At 40.6% G+C, this 16,581-nt stretch overlaps 1 protein-coding gene across 3 annotated transcripts in view; it reads left to right on the forward strand.

Moving 5' to 3' along the window:
• The window catches only part of ryk (receptor like tyrosine kinase), a 43,133-nt gene extending 29,336 nt beyond the window's left edge, over positions 1-13,797 (forward strand). For all 3 annotated transcript variants that reach the window (XM_029429289.1, XM_029429291.1, XM_029429290.1), the window contains 7 exons: positions 5,054-5,140; positions 5,892-5,961; positions 6,783-6,915; positions 8,708-8,817; positions 8,948-9,107; positions 10,737-10,873; positions 12,642-13,797. In XM_029429289.1, the coding sequence (XP_029285149.1) occupies positions 5,054-5,140; positions 5,892-5,961; positions 6,783-6,915; positions 8,708-8,817; positions 8,948-9,107; positions 10,737-10,873; positions 12,642-12,753 (809 nt within the window). In that variant the 3' untranslated portion in view covers positions 12,754-13,797. The remainder of the gene's footprint in view (positions 1-5,053; positions 5,141-5,891; positions 5,962-6,782; positions 6,916-8,707; positions 8,818-8,947; positions 9,108-10,736; positions 10,874-12,641) is intronic.
• The last annotated feature ends 2,784 nt before the right edge of the window (positions 13,798-16,581 follow it).

Below are 16,581 nucleotides of genomic sequence, written 5' to 3' on the forward strand. Positions count from 1 at the left end.
ACCGCCCAAAGATTTCACTTTCAGGAGTTTGGTTAATACGGTCACCAGAGCCTCAGAAGCTTTTACGTTTATACTGTTCAGTGTTTCCCCTACCGTTGTCTTGGAGGGGCGCTGGGCCCCCCCAACCGAGCCCCGCACCCCCCCTGAAAGTCAAGGTGTTTTTAAATTTTCTAGTGTTTTTATATATATATATATATATATATATACAGTATATCTCAAAAGTGAGTACACCCTTTAGATTTTTGCAAATATTCTGTTATATCAAAGTTTCAGTAGGATAATGTTATCCCCTGAAAGGATATAACTTAAAGTAGTCAGTGTGCTGCTTGAATAACAGTATAGATTTATTGTCCTTTGAAAATTACTCAGTACACAGCTGTTAATGTCTAAACAGCTGGCAACAAAAGTGAGTACACCCCATAGTGAACATGTCCTAATTGTGCCCAATGATGTTGTTTTCCCGCCCTGGTGTCATGTGACTCGTTAGTGTTACAAGGATTCAGGTGTAAATGATAAGCAGGGCTGTTAAATTTGGTGTTTTGGGCACAATTCTCTCTGAATGCTGGACAACATGGCACCTCATGGCAAGGAACTCTCTGAGCGGCTGAAAAAAAGGATTATTGCGCTTCACAAAGATGGCCTTGGCTATAAGAAGATTGCCAACACCATGAAAATGAGTTGCAGCACAGTGGCTAAGATCATACAGCGGTTTTCCAGGACAGGTTCCACTCGGAACAGGCCTCGCCAGGGTCGACCAAAGAAGTTGAGTCCACGTGCTCAGCGTCATATCCAGAGGTTGGTTTCCAAAAATAGACGTGCGAGTGCTTCCAGCATTGCTGCAGAGGTTGCAGAAGTGGGATGTCAGCCTGTCAGTGCCCAGACCATACGCCGCACACTGCATCAAATCAGTTTGTATGGCCGTCGCCCCAGACAGAAGCCCCTTCTGAAACCGATGCATAAGAAAGCCCGCAAACAGTTTGCTGAAGACAATGAATCCAAGAACATGAGTTACTGGAACCATGTCCTGTGGTCTGATGAGACCAAAATAAACCTGTTTGGGTCAGATGGTGTCCGGCGTGTGTGGCGGCACCCTGGTGAGGAGTACCAAGACAAATGTGTTTTGCCTACAGTCAAGCATGGTGGTGGCAGCATCATGGTCTGGGGCTGCATGAGTGCTGCCGGCACTGGGGAGCTGCATTTCATTGAGGGACACATGAATTCCAATATATACTGTGACATCCTGCAGCAGAGCATGATCCCCTCTCTTCGGAAACTGGGCCGTAGGGCAGTTTTCCAACATGATAATGACCCTAAACACACCTCCAAGATGACAACGGCCTTGCTGAAGAAGCTGAAGGTTAAGGTGATGGACTGGCCAAGTATGTCTCCAGACCTAAACCCAATTGAGCACATGTGGGGCATCCTCAAGAGGAAGGTGGAGGAGTGCAAGGTGTCCAACATCCGTGCGCTCCGTGATGTCGTCGTGGAGGAGTGGAAGAAGATTCCAGAAGCAACCTGTGCAGCTCTGGTGAATTCCATGCCCAGGAGGGTTAAAGCAGTGCTAGATAACAATGGTGGTCACACAAAATATTGACACTTTGGGCACAATTTAGACATGTTCACTATGGGGTGTACTCACTTTTGTTGCCAGCTGTTTAGACATTAACAGCTGTGTACTGAGTAATTTTCAAAGGACAATAAATCTATACTGTTATTCAAGCACCACACTGACTACTTTAAGTTATATCAAAGTTTCAGTAGGATAATGTTATCCCCTGAAAGGATATAACAGAATATTTGCAAAAAGCTAAAGGGTGTACTCACTTTTGAGATATACTGTATATGTATATATATATATATATATATATATATATATATATATATATATATATATATATATATATATATATATATATATATATATATATATATATATCACTTTTCACATTGCCAGGTGCTCTTTCATTAAATAAACTACACGCTTATGCTATTGATCTAATTTATGTGCACGTTTCAGTTTGTACTGTCTACTTTGCGCATTCACATTCTGTCCTTCGCTCCGTTTTGCGAAGGGCGGGGCTTCGCAGCTGACGTGCACACACACCTACAGTCAGTGCGGAGGAAAGGAGAGGAGAGAACTAAATAGAATCCTGTGATCTATGAGCATGCCCAGGGAAACCTTGAGTCACAAAGACTACAGTATAGGTCTCTCAGATCAAGCTGTCTGTTGGTTTGAAAACTATTTATCAGGCTGATCAGTGTGTGCGGGCAGAAGGTATAACTTCTAGTTCTCTTAATGTATCCAAGGGTGTGCCACAGGGATCGGTTGTAGGACCATTGTTATTTATCATTTATATAAATAATCTTACTCACAATGTTTTAAATGCAAATTTCCATTTTCATGCTGATGACACAGTAATGTACTGCTCTGCGTCCTCCCCAAATCAGGCTCTTTGTCAGCTCCAGACTGCTTTTAACATTGTACATTGTACAATGTACAACTTGTGTGATTTGAAACTTGTTTTAAATGCTGGAAAGACGAAGCTCATGATGATCTCGAAAGCAAAAACCAAACACTTGAACCTCCCTCCTATCATCACTTCACAGGGTTCTGAGATTGAATCTGTATCTCAGTTCAAATATCTTGACATTATCTTTTTTAATCTCAATGAGACCTATCCTGGTAAAATAAAGGTTATAAATAATAAATAAATAAATAACCTTGCCTTGAACCTAAAATAGCAAATGTTTGTTCTTACTGAGACATATTACATATGGACAGAAAGCCTTAAGCAGTGAAGTTTCTTAATCTCTTTGTTTGGCTTTGTATCAAAGATAAACAACTATTGGAGCTTCAGCTTTTGGCTCCTTGAGACTTTCTCACTTTAGACTTTGGAGACAATTCAGCATCGTCATGGAGGGATGGCACTGAACAAGACTGTGCTCCACTGTCTGGAGATTTGCCCACACTGGGGTTCATGTGGCTGTGTGTGAATGATGTAATAGGGTCCACATAATGGAAGTGAAAAGTGTGAATGTTCTGTTATTAAATGCCACTTTAGGGCCTCTGATGCTTTATAGTTATTGTTTCTGTCTAGAAATTGAATGACAACATGGGCAGTACTCTTTGTTCAAATAAGTTTAGCCTACATTTTACTGTTTACCATTAGGGCTGTACAGAATAGTTTGATGCTTCATTCATAACATTGACATTCAAAATCTAATTCAACATGTGAATGCTGCGCAGCCTGCATTATTATAGTATATTACTTTTGAAAAAGTATAATTGAATCATTTCCAAAATTCCCAACATGTTTTTATCTAACGAAATATTCTGCTCCAATCTATATTTGTTGGCCTTACAAGGCGGTTTAAGAAAAGAAAAAGAAAATTCACTCCCGCTTGCCACACAAGAGATGAACGCACTGACAAATTATATTCATCAAGGAAAGTTAACAGACTAACTTATTTATTCCGATTAATCACTTTCAGTGTCATAATCATAATTCAGTTGAAAACCTCAATAGTTCAAATGTAAAAAAAAATACAACGTTTTAATTTTTAATTCAGTACTATTTACCTCTATTCACCAAACGAAAGCTGTAACTATTCAAATATTCAAACATTTCTTTGCTGGTGCCATGGCTCTAGGGAAGTCGATGTTGATTAGTCGGTCCACCACTTTGGTCCAGACTGAATTATGTCGACTACTGGAAGGACATTCATGTTCCCCTCAGGATGAATTGCAATAACTGTGGTGATCCTCTGACTGTTTTATCTACGGACACCAGTAGGTACAAAAAATGTGGTAACATTTTTATTACGAAATACAGGCACAACAGCCTCAGCTGTACTGTGTTTAGCTGCTCTGTGAGGCTAAAGCACGAGCACTGCTCTCACTTGGCTGCACTTTGCTTGTTTAAGACATTTAGACAACTGTCAACACTATGTGTACTTTCAACTCGCCATGGCCTCCAGTCGGGTTGCTCAACAGCTTTATAGCTTTTGTTCCTTTACAGATTATTGTACTTTATCTTACTTGCTATAGATGTGACTGACTTTTATAGATTTGGACTAATTGTACATGGTGTGGGTGTGGTGATCAAACGTGTCTTTAAATGGACAGCTGCTGAGGCCTTTATGATTCATGGACCGCGCGTCATTTTTGCCTTGTGCAACTGTTGGAAGATTTTATTTTGATATTGCTTTATTCCACAAGGGTTTTTAGTTAGTCTTTTTTAGATTTATGTCTTATTAGGGTTTTTAACACATCAGGTCCTATTTCAACCAATCCTGCAAAGTAGCTATAACTATATCTATCTGCAAGTAAAAACACAGGGCAGCATCCAAACTTGTGTATCGATCAGACTTCCTGACATACATCAAATCCTACATTCACAATGCCATAAATAACAAAGTAATGTTAAAAACACAAGAGATAAAGACGAAGAACCGATAAATAAAGACAGACAAGACCATGTCTGCGAGGTGGTTGAACTCAGGTTCTGTTTTTGGGAGCCTGCAGGTCCAGACAGGCTTGACGGAGAAAGCTAGGGGAGTGAGAGAGACGGTGAAACACTAACCCTGTTGTTATGCTCCGTCTCTTCTCCTGTTGAAACACAAGTCACAGTTAGCCTTCGGGCTCAGATTTCTTTTCAAAGTTTATGTTGATGGTTTATGTTCTTAAAAGGCCTTTTACCTCAGTGAAGTCCCGGAGCAACAGGGTGAGAGTTTATACAAAGGAGATGATGAACGCGCTCACTTGGCCTTTCCACATCGTATGTATTTCTGAATTGTTCCAAGTGATGAAAGGTCCTCTCAGTTCCTGTGAATCGCTCTTGTTTTGGCTCTTGTCAGTGAGACAAGCCAACGCTGCCTAATCCCTTTAAGAGACAAAGCATTTTAAGCAGAAGCCTGTCCACCTCTTCCCACAATTCAGTCAGACATGGCGACCTGTGAGTGAGGTGACATTTTGATCTTTGAATGTGGTGCCTCCGGCTGTGTTTCTCCTGCCCCTTTTCCTCCAAAAAACCTTGTGGTTTGTCTTTGACAGGCACGTTTGGCCGCATCTTCCACGGTGTTCTGCTGGATGAAAAGGACCCCAGTAAGGAAAAGCAGGTCTTTGTGAAGACAGTGAAAGGTATGCACTCCATCCTGGCTGTAATGCACAGTTGTCAACAAAAGGAAAATAGTGTTTCTAGTTTCCCATCTCTCATATTAGAGTGCAACTCACTATGGGTTTTTCTAAGAAGTGTGTTGCTTATGAAAGCGATCACCTGAAATGCCAAGACAGGATTGTAATGCCAAAGATGTAAGACGAATGACGAAGGTTGTTGGACTGACGCATAGCTCTCCAATAAACAGGCACACAGATCTGACAAGCTAATCAGTTATATTTCTTACTCATGCTGCAGGGTTTGCATGCCAGTGAAAATACTCTTATGTAGGACGGTAATGTTCTTTGTTAGCGGCATGTGTCAGCTTTCTCTGCCAGTTGCCTTCTGACCTCTCCATTCTCATGTTTACTCAGGGAGGGGTGGATTCCACTCAGTGAACAATATCCTCTTGCCAGTCTTGGCTTTGTTAAACTCTTTACTTCCTCCTCACGCGCCTTTTGGGAAAAGAACAATACTGCTTCCATAAGTACCCGACGATGGCAAAGCTGCACACACAGATTAAAGACTGGACCTCAGTGAGCTTGGCACAAGTTTCCTACTGCAAATGATTGTTGGCAGTGGAATCTGTGCTGGGAGACAAAGAAAAAATCAAACACTACACCAAGTCCAAGAGTCCAAGAGTTCAGAAATGTTCAAGAACTTTCCTACTGCTCAGGTCACTCTAGTTCTGCTCCCTTTCTTTTCTCTGATTTTGTGTCTGATAAAATTGTTTAGATCATGCGTCTGAGGTGCAGGTGACCATGATGTTGACTGAAAGTTGCAAGCTTCGTGGACTTCATCATAGGTGAGTGGAAATTCTTGTTTTTCTTGCAGAATTTGTTTCATTTATTTTATATCTAAAGATTTTTAAGAAGAAAATAAAAGAAATTACTAAAAAGAAAAAATGCCAAAACGCCACACAGCCCAATGTGGTGTGTCTCTTAGACCGTCATTTTTTTAAATCACTGTTGTCCACTTCTGCAGCAGTTTCCGATCTTAAGGTAGCAGTAAGGCTAACCCAACACTGTATTCCGTCACAGCAGTTCCTGTCGTCCTTTAAATGCTTTGAACGCTGATGAAAGAACACCACATGTTTACACAGAAAGCACACACTGTAAGGAAACAAAACAAGTTTCCCCTCATAAATGTAACACGCACAAATGGCTCACCAGCTTGTTCTAGCGTGACCTTTTATAATCTGTTTTGGTAATAGGGTCATACTGTGAATACATTGAAGTTAGTTTAAAACTAGAAAAGGTCACTAAACAGTCAATAAAAGGTTAGGGTTTTTCAAAAATGGTTACTCCCGCAACCTTGATAGGTTCTTGAGCATACAGTCGTATATGAGCACACAAATATTAGGCAGATGGGTCCAGTAGTATGAGAGATTAGCTGAGGACAGACGGGGTTGTCGTCTTATCGGCCCGCTCCTTCCTCTTCTGTTTGAGATCAGGAGGTTGATTCTTGCTGAGACTTCCTCTTCCACAGTTTGGCAATGGTTTGGATAATCCCCCTCGCTAACGTGTACGTCCATCATCCAATAATCCCTTAGACGTGCAGCTAAATTCTACACATTTACATTAACTGTATGTATTGCACATTGTTCCTGTTCCTCTCCACCTTTAGAAATCTGTTGCCCATAAGCAATGTGTGTACGGAGGACGGAGAGAAGCCCATGGTGCTGTTGCCTTTCATGGCTTGGGGGAATCTCAAACTGTTCCTGCGACAATGCAAGCTAGCTGAGGCTAACAACCCACAGGTGAGGCTTCAACATTTGGTGAATCATTAAACATGAATCACTTATTAAAACCATTAAGATAAATACCTCAATGTAAGAAGACATTTATTAAGCTATTAAAATGAAACTCCACAAATGAAAAGAATGATGATTCTTTCCTTAAAGAACTTTTTGTGTGTTTGCAGCAATCAACACAAAGTAACACCTTCCAGTAACTACTGTTTACCCTGATGATAGGAGGACTGTTGATATAGTCATGAAGCCGGTGCTTAGGGCGGAGATTTTAATACGCTATGTAAAGACAATCAGGCTTTTGTACAGGTTAACCCCAGGGAGTCTTTGATGCGCTTGGCAAAGCCACAGCACAGATCCAACCAACCAATCAATCAGCTGCAAAATACAGATGTAGCAAACACTTTGCAATCACAAGATGAAGCTTGTCATCTATTTGCATTAATCAGAACTGCTGTGTAAAGTTTCAGGTCACACATCAGCACCTTCGTTCTCATCAATCTCATTAAGTCCTTTTGGCAGTTGTAGGAGACAAAGACATAGTCATTAAGTTGTACCGGTGCAATAAACATGGAGCTATAAATCAGAAATGCATCAGTACAGAGGATATAAAGCTCTCGGGAAAGTACTGAGGCAGCACAATACTATAGTGTGGCATTCATTTTGAAAGTGAACATCTGGTTTGGAAAGTAGAACGGTGAGAAAAAAGCTTTTCCACTGACAACCCAGCTGTTAAAGTTGCTCTCCATGTTGGACACAGAGAGCCTGGCTGAGCTGTCTGGTACCAGCTCCACAACTAGCTGGAGTTGTTGACTTAAAATGTTCTTATCTCTGTTCACTTAGTTTTCCTGTGTTTTGGGATTAATAAACGGTCCACTGCCAGATCAGATTAAAACAGCCCAGATATTTCTGCTGTGTGTGTCTGAGGCATGGATTGGGCAGCTGAGTGAACTGGATCGGCTACAGAAAAACAACTTACAACACACAAAATATATATTTCTTCTGGATCAATGCAAGATTGTATACAGGATGTTTACATACATCATAGGAGCTGCCAGTCTAGAGCCATGCTAGCAGCTCTGTGAGGTTGTACTTATCCACAGCAGGGCATTGAGCTAAATGCTAACATCAACATGCAAACAACGACACAATGACGATGCAGGTGTAATGTTTACCATGTGCACCATCTCAAGTTTAGCATGCTAATATAAGCTAGTTAGCACTAAGCGCAAAGCAGCCAATGATGGCGCTACAGGAAAAGTTAAAAGATCGCCAAAGTTGTTACAGTTCATCCTGTGAGCAACATGGATGTCCATGATCCTAATTTTATGGCAATCTGTTATTGTGACATTTCACTCATGGCTCTAGAGGAAAAGTATTTTTGGTACAGTAAATATTTTTCCAAGTCATGCAATCCATCAAATAATTGTCAAGATATTTCACTAAAAAGCCAAAAGCGTCAACCAGCTGACGGTGCCGGAGGAGCGACAGACCGACATTGCCATCCTTAAGCCATGCCTGTGGCTAAATACATTCGGCACCAGTGTTAGTTTAAACAAGTTGTATTTTTCCCTTTTCAGCTTGCATTTAAAGACTGAAATAGTCTTTGTGTTTCTAACTCCCATCTTTGACCCATACTTCACTGTGTTCCGCTTCAAATGAAATAAGAACAATTTGACACAGAAGACCAATTTTAGCACATTAAAGTCACGTCAGCTACTGACTCCACTTCCTCCCTTTTTTTGAGTTTTCCTGTCGCTGCTTCTCAACTGCACATTGTCTCTCTCTCATTTCCTTTCAGGCGATCTCTCAACAAGACTTGGTTTACATGGCCATCCAGATTGCATGTGGAATGAGTTACCTGGCTCGTAGGGAGGTCATACACAAAGACCTCGCTGCCAGGAACTGCGTGTAAGTGTCCCTGACCCGGCTCAAAGCTGTCCTCAGTTCTTCCCTTTAGCTTTCAGGTGATTTATTTTGGAATGTAATAAAAAAAATAAAAAAAGACGCCAACTTTTCTCTGTCCCCCCCTACCCCACAGCATTGACGACAACATGCAGGTGAAGATAACAGACAATGCCCTTGCCCGGGACCTATTTCCCATGGATTACCACTGTCTGGGGGATAATGAGAACAGGCCGGTCCGCTGGATGGCCCTGGAAAGCTTGCTCAACAACGACTTCTCTAGTGCAAGTGACGTGGTAAGAACTGCAGTACCAGATATATACAGTTTACTTCCTGCTGCTTTAATTTGCAACCCTACATCTGTGGACAAGGGGGGATTATGAGACAATGGGCCCCTGGGCACCGACATGCAAAAGGCCCCACCACCTCTCCTACATAGGAGCAAGACACACGTTGTGATGGTTTTCCCTCTTTTTGTTGTTGATGTTTTGTCTCAATGTAGTCGCTAAACATCTTTGTGGTCAATTTGTTCATTTTATGTATTTTGTGTCTCTTTGCAGTTGATGTGTATAGCTTTGTAGTCGCTTTGTGTTTCTTTGTGTTTCTTTGTGTTTCTTTTGTGTTTTTTCCTGGTGGGTAGTGGTAGGTGTCTCTTTGAGTGAAATTTTGTAGGTGAAGGCTGGGGGGGGGGGCTTTCCTTAATCTGTATATAAAATTTGAAAAAAACATTTCCTGGGACATGATTCAGAGAGGGTGATGCAGGGAATGGCATCAATTGTATCCAATCCATTCTTAGACGCTTGGTAAAGGTGTCAAAGGGAAGGGAGGTGGTGTACCATGCCTCTTTCCTGTCTCAGGATAGCAGAGTGGGTGCGGCGGAGATAGTCGGGAAGCTCAACAGATCCTTAGAGATACAGCTCAGACACCAGCCAGACGTGCCCCCACCCCGCTGCATTCCTCTTATGGTCACACCGCTTCATAGTAATCACCCCCCTCCCTTACACTTACAGCTAACAGACGCCTGGCATTATCAACCAACTAAGCTTTAGGGGAAGTCCAGACAAGTATCTGGAGCTGTGTAGCATCATAAGAGCATCACACATGCCAGTGTTACGCACATAAATGCTCCCTTACCCTTGTGTCAGTGTCAGTATGTTTAGGCCTTGTTGGAAATGTTGGCGTTGGCACTGATGTGGGAACAGGATGGGTTACTGTACATCATGCTTTTCCTCTAAGCAACCTTCCCATCACTGTGCCCCGTGTCCTCAATCACTCCCTTCACTTCCTTTTAAGGCTTAGTGTCACCCTATTATAGGTTATGATATACTAACACAACACAAAGCTGCTGTTTTGTGATGATATCATGTTCATAAGTCACTGTCAGGTTAGCAAGAGCTGCCCAGTTTTATTTTAGATAAGGATTAGCTTGACTCCCAAAATTCCTAAACACAAGTACATTGTCAACAGCTACTCTAGATCTTATTTATTTATAACCTTCACTTCAGAGTGACCTTAGTTATGGGTTAATAATAAGAGAAACCCAAATATGGAATTTCTTCTTTTCCTCCAGGGAGGTCAGCGTGAACACATGCAGGGTGGGCCCTCGCTGACACGGTCCTTGAACCCTCAATCTTCCGAAAACACACAACGGCCACTCTACTGTTTACTTTCAGTCTCTCAACAAAAAATGTCAGCAATGATTTATATTCCGTTTAAATTTTTCAACATAATTTCCTTGCATTGTTCCCGTGGAACATTTTTGTATTTAAATTCAAGTTGGCACCACAGGCTTTCCGCACCCTGAATAGAAATGGTGGTTTTGTTTATCCTGTTTGATGATAACACATTAGAGACAACAGCTTGTGTTGATCATGTTTATAATCAGTATGGGCCTCCGTGTTAAACGCGTGTTTGTGTGTTCACAGTGGGCCTTCGGAGTGACTCTGTGGGAGCTGATGACCCTGGGTCAGACCCCGTACGTCGACATCGACCCCTTTGAGATGTCGGCCTACCTGAAGGATGGGTACAGAATAGCACAACCAATCAACTGTCCAGATGAACTGTAGGTTGATTTACAGAACACACACACACACACACACACACACACACACACACACACACACACACTACATTTTCTTTTTCCAATGAATTGGTCGCTGAAAAACAAAGATTTGAAATGTACAAAACAAGCAGTTGGAAGAAGTCATTGTGTCCTTTTTGAGACAAAATGATCTTTTTGACATTCTGTAGAACATTTGTTGAGAAAAGATGGCCCGCCTCCAAATTCTGAAATTGTTTCTATTATTAAATGTCCTAATAAGGAGTCAATCCTCATCTGCAATTATACTACGAGTTCCTATAGTAACAAATGTTCTTGTAATCGTTGTTAGCTATAATCAGTTTGCAGACCTCTGCAGTGAAGCATGTTATTGCAGACCTTCACAAAATGAAGTGTGCTGACACTTGGTGTGTGTAAAACGGGAGCTGAATCAAATTGAGATGTTCAGCAGTCACCAGTGTTGGTAGATGTTAAGCTTAGCAACATCCTGCGACTGTTAGGAAGAAGGAGCAGCCTGTGCCACAGGCGTCATTCTCCCACCACAGCATTATTATTTACAGATTCATTTCTCAATATCAAGTTTGCAACAAAGCTGTCTGTCACCGTTTCACTGCTGGATAATAACGGGGTTTTCCTGGCTCAGAGCAGGACTGCAGTGACGGACCACCTGGGTGGATTAGTTTGGGATGCATGATTGACTGATTGAGAGTTTAAGCTTTGGGTGGAAGTGGCAACATAGAGATGTTGTGTGTCATTCTGAACACTGACAGCCTTAACTTTATAAATGACGCTGGTTTTGCATCATTTGCCAGGTGTTTATATTAGGTGTCTGTCCGTGGTACAATTTGTCACGGTGATAGCATCACAACTGTGCATAAAGTAGTCACGAAACTTTACAGATGTGTAGTTGAGATCAAAATAAAGGTAGAGTACTAAAATGGGCGTGGTCCGATCAAGTGGGGCAGAAGTGGGGAAACTGGGCCATTTGCCCCCCTCTCCACTTTACGCCCCTGGCCCGATTAGGCCTCACGGCCGACGTTGTACCCATTGCAAGAAGGTCTCTAGTTAATTATGGTTATTAATTATAAATCATACATATCATTTTGACATTTTATCAATATGTGTTCAGAAATGTCATTAATTTAAACAGAACTCTGGGACACATGGTTCATTATATAGTTTTCTTTATATATATGCTCCCGCTTGGCCTTTTGTAGACCTGCCGTTTCGTTCCACCTTCATGCTGATGGTGTCTGTTCATTTCTGAGCTCCAGAGACACCAAATCCATCATATATGCTTTGTGCCCACCTTTTTTGTTTTGATGGCTTCAAAATGTTTTTTTGCTCCCGTAAAAAACTGTTGAATAGTTTTGAATATCCACAAAGACCCCCGGGGACAATCGCCTGAAATCTGTTAAATAACTTAACCCCGTTACCTTCTAAATACAATGGTGGTGAGGTGACCGCTTCCTTTTCCATAATATTAGAGGTTGCAAAATCAAAACATTTAAGGGCATGCGTTGATTAATTCATATCAGTGCTGTACAGGCAACTCCTGTTTCTTGTAGGTTTAAGTGTGGGTACCATTTAAGGATACTACCCAGAGTTTGACGACTATCCCCCCTGTCTCTCTCACACACACACACACACACACACACACACACACACACACACACACACACACACACACACACACACACACACACACACACACACACACACATTGCTCGTGGACAGACCTTTTGATTCTTTGCTTCCCTCTGTGTTTCAGGTTTGCAGTGATGGCTTGTTGCTGGGCCCTGGATCCAGAGGAGAGGCCCAAGTTTCAGCAGCTTGTTCAGTGTCTCACAGAGTTCCACGCAGCGTTGGGCGCCTACGTGTAAAAAAAACAACAACTAAAAACAAGCTTCTTCCTTTCTTCTTTTTTTTTACCACAAACCGCAACACTAAAGGCTGGTGGACACTATTCATAAGGAATACATGAAATATGAAAATGTGCCTTATCCGATCAAAGAGCAGACTTAAGCCTGATGCTTGTATTTTGTACAGTTCTTTTTGGAGTTTTTATATAGTTGAATTACCTTCTTACAGCATAGCAAAGTAAAAGGATTCTTTGTTAAATATTGTTTGCTTTGAAAGCGTCTAGAAATGGCAATTACGATGCTCTTCCCTTGCATTCCTGGACATTTACGTGCCATCGGACACATTTTTTAAAGAACAATTTACGCCTCTGACAACCTGGTTTTAAAGACAGTATTTTTTATTTTCTACAGTTTTGTAACTTAGTGAAACAGTGTAGATGTGTTGTGGATGAGAATGATTTTAGGTACCAAAGTAGGCTTAAGGGCTTCGTTTTTATATGTAACCATACTCTCAAACATGCTGCTTCACTCTGCTAATGGTGAGCTTTGGCCTCTTGGAAATCACATTTGTGTTGAGAGGATTTCTTTACGAAGGGTACACTGATGACACTAAAGAAACTTTTCTTCGTGGATCGACATGGACACCACAGCTTGTACAAGATCAGCAAAGCTACATAAAGGACTTTTTTAAAAACAACATCCAGAGTGAATTTTGGACACTATTATTATTTGAATGACACCACCTTCTTCCTCTTTTGTAAAAATATTTTCCCACTATCACAACCTCCAAACAAAATTATCTTTACGTCTCTATTTTATAAGCTTGACTGTTCTGCGTCAGAACACAGCCCTTCACAGGATTAATTTGTCTTTTTCTTTGTCAGTAACTAGAACACTAATAATGACTGTGAACACACACAAACTGCCTACCAGCTTGGTCTAATCTTATTCTTACACCTTTTACATCTTTGTGATGTGTTTTTATGGTCACTGCATGTTGAATTAAGGTTTTAAACTGCTTCCCGATTTCATATCCACAAATTAAATGGGATCTTTTTAAATATAGAATGTCTACTTTATTTATTTTTTCACATCAAAAGCATGCGGTGTGTCTGTTTCGCTCACTCGCTGAGCACAATAGCTCTGATTGTTTTAGGGAGAACACCTGAGACCACATTCATGTTTGTTTTGTACCACAAAAGCCGCAATTGAAGCAGTGTTTTGGTACAAGAATGTTTTTCTGTTTAGCCTGCAAAGCTTCAAACCACAGTGTTGCCTTTGTTTTGATCGGGGAAAAAAGAGCCAAATGAGTAAAGGTTCAACTATTGATACCCAAGTAGCTGTGTTACCAGATAAGCATCCATGTGTTTGTATTTTAAGAACATTCTCTTGCATTCATTTCCTTACTTTTTATTGAAGTCGCTTTTGTTTTGCTTCTTTAGATTTAGGCTGAAGTTGATGTCACATGAACACTGCACTTCATAATGTTGTAATGGAAAGTTATGCTAAATCTAATTTTGTGCAAAATCCTCAAATCCCCCTCTTTACAAGGCCTCGTCCTTTCATGCAAGCAGTTATATTTGTGGCATCTCGCGTCTGCTGCAAAGACTTGAGTGGAAAATTCAGTAAAATTACTGCTTTTGTCAAAGGAGTCTGGTGGCTTTGAAAAGAGCATAGATAACAGTTTCAGTTAGTACATTGACTATGGATACGTACTTCATACAACCCCACCTCTCAACAAAAATGTTTTGTTTAAATTAAAGCCAGCAATGTTCAAAGACAATATTTTCTTTACTCATACATGTCAACCTGATGAGTGAATTTCACCTAAAACCCCTAAAGCATATGTAGTTAAATCATTTCTAAGCGAACAAATGTCTCTAAATGTCACTTTAATTTCATGCCTCAATTTGATACGTTTTGTTGTTTCTGGCGGTGCAGTGTTCTTCTCATTTCTTTAGATAACCAGCTAAACAGTCACTGATGTGAGATTTCCGCACAGCAGCCTTTGAAGACGTCATCCTTTCAAAATATCAATCATTCTCGGCTTTGAGTTAGTCACAAAGCCTGTGTCCGTTCTGCACAGTTCTACTTTTTCCTCACAGTCAAAGTAATAGACAATAATGCAATGCAGCCGCAAGACAAGTTGAGTAAGTGGACATTGTCGTTACCAGACTGTTGTCACAATACTGGGTGGTTTTGCTGAGTTATTTGGACAAAGTCTGCAACGTAAAAGCCAGTACATCACCAGGTTTGAGGGGGGTTTTGGATTTTATTCCTCCTTCACAGCTTCCAGCCTGCATTCAGCCTCGTATGACTCACCTTTAGATCTGCCTTTGTTATAGTCGTTCACTTTACTCAAAGTTTAAATACATTTTCTTCGGTGTTGCTGTTCTTTTGTCGATTCCCTTCAATTTATTTGTGATACAACTCTGAAAGGGTCTCTTCTTGTTCTCATCTTTGATTGGTTGAGCCATAATGTCCCTATACTGTACTCGGACACTTGGAAATCAATCAATTGTCCGACCAAAGGTCAACCCTCATATCCGTGTTGCTTAGAAAAACATTTTATTGAGCTGCTCGTGAATTATATTGAAGGAGTATTTATTCTTTGGCAACATTTCATAAAACCTTTATCAACATTGTATTATAGTTACTGGCACAGTGCATTATAATAGCTGCTATAATCCTGAATAATTGATTAGGATAATACAGCAGCCACTATTACAAGTGGGATTAGAATAGTTAAACTCAAGTATCACATTCTTTCTTAATCACTTGATTCATTTTGCTTGAAAGTTTTACAAAGTTTTCTGTATATAATTTTTAGCATATTTATGACTGTTCAATGTCTGTGTCAAGGAAGTACAATAAAGATATATTGCTATTGTTCACACAATAAACGAACAGGCCGAGGGCCAAGCCTTGAGAGTGCGTCAAACGGACGCAGCATCTTGTTTAAGGAACTGAGCAAATACTGCTTCAAATCCAGACCACACGACACCATCTTTGATCATTTCATATATTACATCAGAAAAGTGTGAAGCATAGCAATATGGAACTTTTATTACTTCTTCAGCTTCATAACTTTTCATATTTACAATATTCTTTCTGGGAATTTTGGGGGTATTATCATCCTGGGGGTGTTTAGTCCACTACGATTTAAAAACCTTCAGAGCGGGTATTTCATTTGTTTTTTTCATAGAAGACATTTCGACATGTCAGCACAGGAAAAGTACAGGTGTAAATAATGACATTAATGATGGCTGAATTCCATTGAGCTGTTTCAGTTTCAGGGCCCGTCATTGTTCATGCTGACTCACTGTCGCACCGTCATCGTTTAATGGGACACTTCAACAGAACATCATCAGTGTTATTAGCGACACCCTTTTTCTGCTATGACGAGTCAGAGCGTCTGCTCTGAAAAACTTGTTGCATACTACCAGTAGTGTTTACCTAATATGTTTAAATTCAACCACTTGGAGGCCAACAAACCTAATAAATAAATAAATATTCAGTATTCATGAAAACTGTTATTGGCTGTGCTACCCATATATCCACACATTGCCGCAGCCGATCGCCTTTAGCAGGTTAAAGGTTTTGTCTTTAAGATCATCAGTATGGAAGCCAAATTCTGCCCGTAAAAGAAAGAAATAAGATTAGAACTTATTAATATTTCATCTTACTTTGTATATTAAAATAATATACTCTCAAAATAATGATTTAGTATTGCAAAATAATGACTTATATCCAAACCGTATCTCAAAATAAAGACTCAGTTTCTCAAAATGATGACCTCATGTCTCAAACTAATGACTTGGTAACTTAAAATAATGAGTTAGATACGAA

The sequence above is a fragment of the Cottoperca gobio genome, chromosome 4 (genome assembly GCF_900634415.1).
Source record: "Cottoperca gobio chromosome 4, fCotGob3.1, whole genome shotgun sequence".
NCBI classification, from domain to species: domain Eukaryota; kingdom Metazoa; phylum Chordata; class Actinopteri; order Perciformes; family Bovichtidae; genus Cottoperca; species Cottoperca gobio.